At 38.0% G+C, this 9,000-nt stretch overlaps 1 protein-coding gene across 1 annotated transcript; it reads left to right on the top strand.

The window, feature by feature from the left end:
• The first annotated feature begins 515 nt into the window (after positions 1-515).
• Positions 516-8,771, top strand: LOC127560949 (zinc finger protein OZF-like). The gene is made up of 3 exons (XM_051995946.1): positions 516-1,013; positions 2,020-2,165; positions 6,470-8,771. Exons 2-3 carry the CDS (start codon positions 2,132-2,134, stop codon positions 8,056-8,058), a joined length of 1,623 nt encoding a protein of 540 aa, XP_051851906.1. The 5' UTR covers positions 516-1,013; positions 2,020-2,131; the 3' UTR covers positions 8,059-8,771.
• The last annotated feature ends 229 nt before the right edge of the window (positions 8,772-9,000 follow it).

Genomic DNA, 9,000 nt, shown 5'->3' with positions numbered 1-9,000 from the left:
GCATACTCCCATCTCATCTCTGCCTCCTGGCTTCTCTGACTTCCTCCAAGTACTAGCTAAAATCCCACTTACAGAAAGCTTCTTTATTCTAATGTCTTCCCTCTAATGATTATTTCCACTTTATCCTGTATATATTGTTTGTGCTTAATTGTTTACACCATCTTCCCTATTAGATTGGGAGCTCCTTTGAGAACCCCACTGCCGTTTAGAGCTTTTTGTATCCCAAGCACTTTAGTTAAAGTGTTTAATAAATGTTAATTGACTGAGATGGGTGGTATATTTCATTTTCAATCCTCTGGACTCCTAGTTTACCATTATTATTGTTTGTTTTTCGCTCAGTGTACCGGCACACTTGTGGATCTTGTGTGTATTTCTTTTGTGAAAAGTCCTGTACAGGATCTCGTTTATCGAGTCCTTATCTACTTGCCTTTTGGAGAAAATCTAGCTTTGAGTCGAAATAAACCTTTATGTTATTTTCCCCAGGGCTCTGTGCAGTGGTGTAAAATGGCGAGTTTAAGAAAAATAGCTTGATCCCTTTCTTTAGAGGCTCAGCTCCCTCAAGTTCCAACCCCGTCTACATCGAGAGTCCAGAAAGAGTGCACTGACTTGTGCAAATGTTTTGTCTTCTCTCCCCATCCCCACCCCCCAAATAGGTTTTCGTTTTGGTCTTTGTGTTTCCAGCACTTATACATACTCCGGGCACACGGGGCTTAGTAATTACGGGTTGGATTGAATTGCCTGGTAGGAGTCCATGTGCCGGAAGTTTTGTTCCTCTCGGACGCTCTAGGAAATCGAAAGACTCCGATGTCATTGGCTCCTGGAGGAGACTGGAGTTGGCGGAGGGGAGAGGGGAGAGGGGAACGGGGTAGGGGAAAGGGACCCAGGCTGGTCAAGAAAGGCACCGGAAGTGGCCGTTCCCATCTGGCTGGGTCCCGAGGGTCGGCGGTAATGGCGGCTCCGTGGGTGGGGCGCGGGCAATGAAAGAGCAAGAGGCTGGTGACAGCCCGAAGAAGGTAAGCCCCTGCTTCTCCTCGTGGTCCGAATGTTAACGGTTGCCTCTCTCCCCACGACCACCCCAGCGTATGTGCCATGACTGTGCTCCCAGTCGCGGGCGAGTGCTCACATCTATTCATTCATCTCTCCATGCACTTGTCCTCTTCAGTACCAGCCTGAATTAGATTCCCCACGCCCCTACCCCTTTGTCATATATCTCTTACCCCCATAAGCATTTTCCTTCCCTACCCTTATAGGCAGGACCCCTTATCCTGGGCCCGCAACACACATCTGTGCCCCAAACCTTCCCCTGGACTTTGGGGAGCCCAGTAGGCATTCAGACATTCCCCCATAGCTCCTTAAGCACACTTCTCCCTCCCTTTCCTTGCCTCCCCTCAACCTGTCCCCAATATACACAGCCTGTTCCACACACATAAAACCCCTTCTTCACACACACATACATCCCTTCTTGTACACTCTTCTTTTTTGTGCTCCCCATCCCATAAGAAATTTATGCACTAGCCTTTCCTCCCACTCTTACATTTTCTGGTCTAGTGTGAAATGGGAAGTATTGGGCTTGCAGTCAGCAAGTACCCCGGTGCAAATTCCACTTCTGTACTTTTTTTAGTTTTGTGGGGCTTGCAAACTGTGTGAACCCAAGTGCTCTGAGTCTCGGTTTTCTGAGGGATTAATGGGGATAATGATATTTGCACACAATATCCCATAGGGTAAAGTTGAGTAAGATAATATATGTAAAGCACTTTGTAAATGTTTTAAGGTCTATATGAGTTTCAATTCTTATCACTCTCACACACACACACACACACACACACACACACACACACACACACACACACCCCTCCCTTCTGAATCCCTGATCACCCTCTAATAACAGCATCTCTTTTATCCTGGCAATATATCACCACCTTGAAGTCAGATGAAAATCCTTTATGTCCTTTCCACCTCTTATCCTACTGATACCAAAACTTTCTTTCAGGGCTTTCTTCTTTTCATGTTTCCTCACAGCAACAGAAATTCCTGCTTCAGAACTAGTATGATGAAGGCAGTGGCAGTATTTCTTACTCACGAGGAATCCAAGAGACTGGTCTTCCTACAAGAGAATCTCTGTAAGGATTAGATGCTGGAGAATGATGGAAAGATGAGCTCATTAGGTAAGCATTTACTCCCCTAACCCATAATTCATTTAGATTCTGAGACATTTTTAAATTTTTAAAATGCAGTCATTGAAGAAATCAGTTTAATTTGGGATTAAAAACTATAGAATTCCAGGTATTCATGAGGTACAGAGGCTGGATGTTTTGATTCTCTGTGTCAAGGAGTCTAGTCTGGTGAATGAAAAATTGGAAATGAATGATTCATTGATTTCTTCCCTGATCTATACCACTTCACTTTCCTTAGAAGTCTTGCAAAAAAGAGTCTTCTTTCAATGTGACAGGAAAGACTGATTCACTGCAAAGACTTGCCTATTTCTGGAATCCCTCACTCATTTTGGGGGAGATAGGGGGAAGGTGGCTGTCTTCTGCCTCTAAGATCCCTTCCATTAAAAGATTCATAAACATTAGAGCTAGAGGAGCCCTTATAAGATTGTCATTTTACAGATGAAGAAACATGCTGAGAGAGAGAAAATTACTTGTCCAATATACCATAAGCAATAAATAGCAGAGCCAGTATTTCAACCCAGGTTCTATAACTCCAAATCTAATGTCTTTTTCTATTACAATAATCTGTTCCCTCCCTGTTACTTGTATACAGTTGGAAGAATTATGTTAATTCAAGTTTGGGAAATGCTGTATATCCCAATTGTTCACCATAGGTACTCATTTTGCCACTCATTTCTGTGTGTATGTGATGATGAAGATGGAGAACTTGACAATGCCCTATTCATTACTTCTGCTTCAAGGATGAGAAAATTCCAGATCTGTAAATATATGCTGGGGCAAAAGGTCAAAATCTAATGTTACTTTTGCAGAGGATTCTTTTTCCTCCACTTTCTTTCTCCTCTTTTCCTTTACACCCTCCAATTCTCATCTCTTAAGCAATCCCCTTCTCTTAGAGCAACTGAGATTCAGCATTGAACTTTCTTCCATTAAAGTACCATGGAAGTTATTGAAATCTAGAAATGTAGGGTGGAATAAAAAGGGTAAGAGTCAGTTCTTTTGAGCTATATCCATCTTCCCTAGATCTTGAACTTTTTAGAATATGACCAAACTCAGGCCACCACCACTTCTAGTAGTTTAGGTTCATAGTTAACAAAAAGGTAAACACTTAAAAAATTAACACTTAATCATAGCAGAAAAAGGATATTCAACAAGTATAGGTTTTGAAGATACCTTTTGTTGATTCAGGTAAGCAAAGCCCCCTGCCCTGAACCGCCCGTTGTGATTCACTACCCAAGCAAGCATTCTTGTGACTGTTTGGTACACAGATGACTAGAAAGTGATGTCAACAGCCTGAGCCTTTAGTCTCCTCAGCCAAACAAGTCTCAAGGATGGTTTCAATATTTTTTAAGGAAAAACCAGCCTAATATTCATGGGGCAAGAGTTAGGATCTTACTCATGTCAACTTTTATGTGTGCTTGAATATTACTCTATAGAAGAGAGGGTATATGAGCTAATTTTCAGCTAATTAAAATGGTTGATGTTTTAGAAGAATAGTATCATCATGAGATGATACTAAAGAGGTCCCCCCTTGGGGGAAGGGACCAACACTCCCTCTCAAAATAATAAGCCTCAACTTAACAATGGGACTAAAAATGAAGGGACAGATGTGAGAGATATTCATAAGAAGAACAGATTTTATGTCAGCCTTCTTTACTTTCTATATCCAAAGATTACTCTAAGGTTCTAAACCAAAGTAACTGTGGAAATGATGGTGTCATTGACAGAAAAAGAGAAGCTATTTTGGATGGAAATTGAGGTTGGGGATCCACTAATAAAATATAGGTATTTCAGAGCCTTGTATGTGCTTAGCAATATTCCATAAAGGAGAAACAAAGAAAACAAATGGTGGGAGTGGTTTAGGGTTGAAAGTAGATATGAAAAGACATCAGAAAAGTATGAATGCCCTTGACAGTTTGGATGATTGTCGTTGATCCTTGATCTAGTTTGGACAAGGTAGTATAACATACTGATGAGAGTTCTTAAACAATTAAGGAAAGTATCTAAAGTATGTAAAAATGTAGAGAAGAGAGATTATCCAGGAGAAGAGAGGGGTCAACATTGTCAGATGCAGCAGAGAGGTCAAGAAGGATGAAAACTGAGAAGACTTGGCAATTAAAAATCATTTTCTTTGGAGAGAGCAGTGTCAGTTGAGTTTGACTTAAGTTGAGGTCAGAAGTCAAATTACAAAAGTCTTAGGAGTGAGAGGAGGCATGTGGTGATAACTCATGTAGAAAGCTTTTCAAAGGAATTTGGCTGGGAAAGGGAAAAGTGATAACAGGATGATAGATTTAGGGGATGAGAGATTGCAATCTGCTGGAAAAGACAAGAGGGGATGGGATCAAGAGTATATGTTAAGATGTTTGTCTTGTCAGGAAGGATAACTTCAATATTATAAACTGGAAGAAAAGAGGCAATATGAGCCCATTGTATAAATACTTATTTCCCTGACTCATGGTTTGTTCCCTAGGAATTTAGGACTTTTTTTGTTTGTTTTGTTTTAGGACTTTCTTTTTTGTTAAAACAAAAACAAAACCCCAAAAACCCTGAGTTCGTTTTAATTTAAAATTTAACGATTGGTTGTTGTGAATTGCTTTGAACTAACTCTAGCAATCCCTATTTTTATTGTAATATTTAAAAAATTATAGTATTTTTAAAGTGTCGATCAATCAACAAACATATTAGTCCCTTATTATTTTTCATCTAGATGATCACAGTAGTCTTCTGATGAGTCTCCACTGGAGAAGGCATAATACCAACACCTTTTCAATTCAAGTTCAATGCTGATATAAAATGAAGCATTCAAAAATCATTGAACAGTAATAAAAAGAGGTTGACAGTCCTAGACCAGCAAGGATACTGTGAGGTTTAGCTTTTGTATGCACTGCCTCCTTGTGTCCACACAGAAACAAGTCTGGTCAACCACTTTAGACCTATCCATCCACCCATCGAGAATGGGATTTTTTGTTTTTAGGGCATGGACCATTCAGGTACCAAGAATCCTGGTCTCAAGTGTGTCATATCTACAATCCATCTTATATATCATAGACATAGTGATTTAACTTTAAAACAGATTTGACAATGTCATTTCCCTCCCTGCATAGTCAACTTGAGTAGCTTCCTATTACTTTTCGTGGCACTAACTTAATTTTTCTAACTTCTTAAACCTTAATCTTTTTTTCACATTCTCTGATCCAGCCAAATTGCTATTTTCTCTGCTCACTACATAATGAGAGTCATCCCCTCTCATTATGCTTGTTTTACTGACCTTCCATTATTCCTAGAATTGATTTTGTTCTGACCTTTACCCACTAATTTCCTCTGAAGGAAGCTGTAAGATGGAACCCAAGCATTACTTTCTATATGAAGTCTTTCTTGATCTCCCAAATATTAGGGTCCTTCTTACCACACTATCTTGTATTTAACTATTTTGTGTTTATTCTGAATATACATACAAACACATCTATATTTATTTATACATACTTGCTTTTCATATTAGAATATAAATTCCTTGTGAACAGATTGCTTTATTCCTTGGATCCCTAGCTTCTAACCTTTGCTAGGCTCATGTAGGCCTGGCACATAGTAATAAATGTTTATTGATTAGTTGATTGATCGATACTTTTAAAACACTATAGTTTTTAAAATGTTACAATCAAAATAGGGATCACTAGAGTTAGTTCAAAGAAGCACACAATAGCCAGTCCTTAAATTTTCAGTGTGACTATATCTTGGAAATCAGAAAATCATGGCTTTATTGTTTTGTTAATTGTCTAGATTTAAGAAAGTGATGGAGAATTTAACATGTATTGGTCTACCTGACATCTGGGGGAATAATGGGGGGAAGGAAGGGAAAAATTGGAACAAAAAGTTTTGCAATTGTCAGTGCTGAAAAATTACCCATGCATATAACTTGTAAATAAAAAGCTATAATTAAAAAAAAAAGTAATGGAGAAAATGTTAATAACATCTTTTTTTTTTTTGAATAACGCATATTGAACTTAGAATGTCTTGTGTACTTTTCTCCCCTGGAGAGCCAGTTGTTAAACCTTTACCAGCTTACCACTGAATAAAAGGAAATAAAACTGAGGCCAGTGGACAATATTAATGCCATGCTATTGAAGTTAAGAAGGCAGCTAAGTGGTTCGGTGAACATTGGCCACTTAGGGCCAATAAATAAAATTTATTATTCTGGGTGAAAATGTATTTCATTTTAATTATTCATTCTCCCTTCAAACAATTTCTTTTCTCTTAGCAAAAAATTAACATTTATTTAAATTTTTTCTTTATTGTTTCAGATTGTGAGAACAGGTCTGAAAAGGAGGAATGGAAGCCAAAGCAGGAAATTTCTGGAGATGAGTCATTTCAAGCAGCATTGGAAACAATTTCAAGCCAAATACCTGAAAGATATGAATTGGTGGAAACCAGGGTGTGTGAAGATGAGTTAGAGAAGCAAAGTTTAAATGTTCCAGGAGATGGACTAAGCCAGGCCCATTCCCGAAAGAGAAGGGTCAGGCGAGTGAAAAACACCCAAAGAAAAAGCCATGTAGCAGAAAGCCACAAGGAATGTAATGAAAAAGAGAGAAGTGTCAAATGCAGCTCAAACCTTGTTATTCATCAGAGAGCTCCTGCAGGAGAGAAATATCAAAGACGTAAACCATATGATCAGAGGCTAAAAGAAAAGTCAGAACTAACTAAATATCAAAAAATTAATACTTTAAAGAGAACCCATGAGTGTAATGAATGTGGAAAAGTGTTTAACCGGGGATCAAATCTTACTATTCACCAAAGAATTCATACAGGAAAGAAACCCTACATATGTGATGAATGTGGGAAAGGTTTTAATCAGAGTTCTAATCTCTGTAGACATCAGAGAATTCATACTGGGGAAAATCCTTACGAGTGTAATGAATGTGGAAGAGCCTTCAGGGGTAGCTCAAATCTTATCCTGCATCAGAGAATTCATAGTGGAGGGAAACCCTATGTTTGTAAAGAATGTGGGAAGGCCTTCAATCAGAGTTCAGATCTCATCATACATCATAGAATTCATACTGGAGAAAAACCCTATGAGTGTAATGATTGCGGAAAAGCCTTTAGTCAGAGTTCACACCTTGTTACACACAAGAGAATTCATACTGGGGAGAAACCCTATGAATGTAGTGAATGTGGAAAATCATTCAGACAGAGTTCACTCCTTCTTCAACACCAAAGGATTCACAGTGGAGAGAAACCTTATGGATGTCATAAATGTGGGAAAGCTTTTAGTGGACGTACAGTCTTTCTTAAGCATCAGAGACTCCATACTGTTGAAGAACTTGATGAACAAACCTTCAAACAGGACACAGACCCTACTGGACAGCAGAACATTAATAAAGAAGAGAAACTTTATGAATGTAGTGAATGTGGAAAAGCCTTCCGGTGTAGCTCAGATCTGATTAGACATCAGATAATTCACACTGGTGAGAAACCCTTTGAATGTAACGAATGTGGCAAAGCTTTCAGTCGAAATTCAATCCTTATAGAACATCAGAGAATTCATACAGGAGAAAAGCCTTATAAATGTAGTGAATGTGGGAAAGCTTTTAGGGGAAGCTCACAACTTATTCAGCATCAGAGAATTCATAGTGGAAAGAAACCCTATGAATGCAATGAATGTGGAAAAACATTTAATCAAAGTTCAGACCTTAATAGACACCACAGAATTCATAGTGGAGAGAAGCCCTATGAATGTAATAAATGTGGAAAAGCCTTCAGGTGGAGCTCAGATCTTGGTAGGCATAAGAAAATTCATATTGGAAAGAACATTTATGAATGCAGTGAGTGCAAAAAAGTTTTTAGTCAGAGTTTGGCCTTTATTCAGCATCAGAGAATCCATACTAGAGTATAAACCTTTTAATATAATTATGAGGAAATGGAAGCCGTTTTTTACTTTTTTTAAATACCAGAATACATTTTATGGTACAGTCTCATAGGAAACTAAGGTCCTTAAGAGCAGAAGAGGTTTCAATCGTTTTAATCATTACAAATTCTATGAACAGACATTCTAGGAGTGGTTGAAAATATAACATTCTTGTTTAAAGTTTCTGTGGCATCATAAAATGGTACAAATTGGATATTATCTCTCCTTATTTAATGTTCCCACCAGAGCAGGTAACAAATCCAGAAGCCCTCCACAAACTATTGAGGTCTTTACAGCAACAGTACTAGAGAAGTTAAGTAGGTTGAATGTGGAGATAGACTTTGGGACAAAAAAACGTTGTATCTGGTACCAGAAGATCTAATTATAAGAAATAGATAACCTCATAGTCTCAGTTTTCTCATATGTAAAATGATAGTGCCCACCTCACAGGGTTGTTGTGAGGATTGATGATATAGATGAAAAGTCTTTTGTAAAACTTAAAAATGCTGTGTAAGTATTAGCATAATTTCAACTCTAGAATACTTTTTATTCTCTTTTCCCTTTTTGACTTCTGAATTTAAATACTATTAAAATAACATTTTAGTATGTAAAAAGAATTGTTTATAAGACTATGAATTTCCATTTCATACCACTTGTTACTTATATTACAAAATTATAGAAATTCCATATTATTTTCAAAACTATCCTTCTTGTCTCTGCTTAAATCCCTCTCCTCTTTGCACTCAAATCCTTAACAATGGTCTGTTATCAGGTAAATATTCCTAAAGGTTGGGTCCAAGGAACTGCTGAATTGGAGAACCTTCCCCCTTCCTTGGACGGCTTAGATTTTATTTAGCACACAATTTTAGGGAAGTAGAATACCCAATCATGATAGTTATGGGCATAATAGAAGAAGCTGTTATTTTAAGA

This window comes from Antechinus flavipes, chromosome 4 (genome assembly GCF_016432865.1).
Source record: "Antechinus flavipes isolate AdamAnt ecotype Samford, QLD, Australia chromosome 4, AdamAnt_v2, whole genome shotgun sequence".
Taxonomy (NCBI): Eukaryota; Metazoa; Chordata; class Mammalia; order Dasyuromorphia; family Dasyuridae; genus Antechinus; species Antechinus flavipes.
The sequence above is the reverse complement of the archived record's forward strand: the minus strand, read 5'-3'. Positions and strand labels throughout refer to the sequence as shown.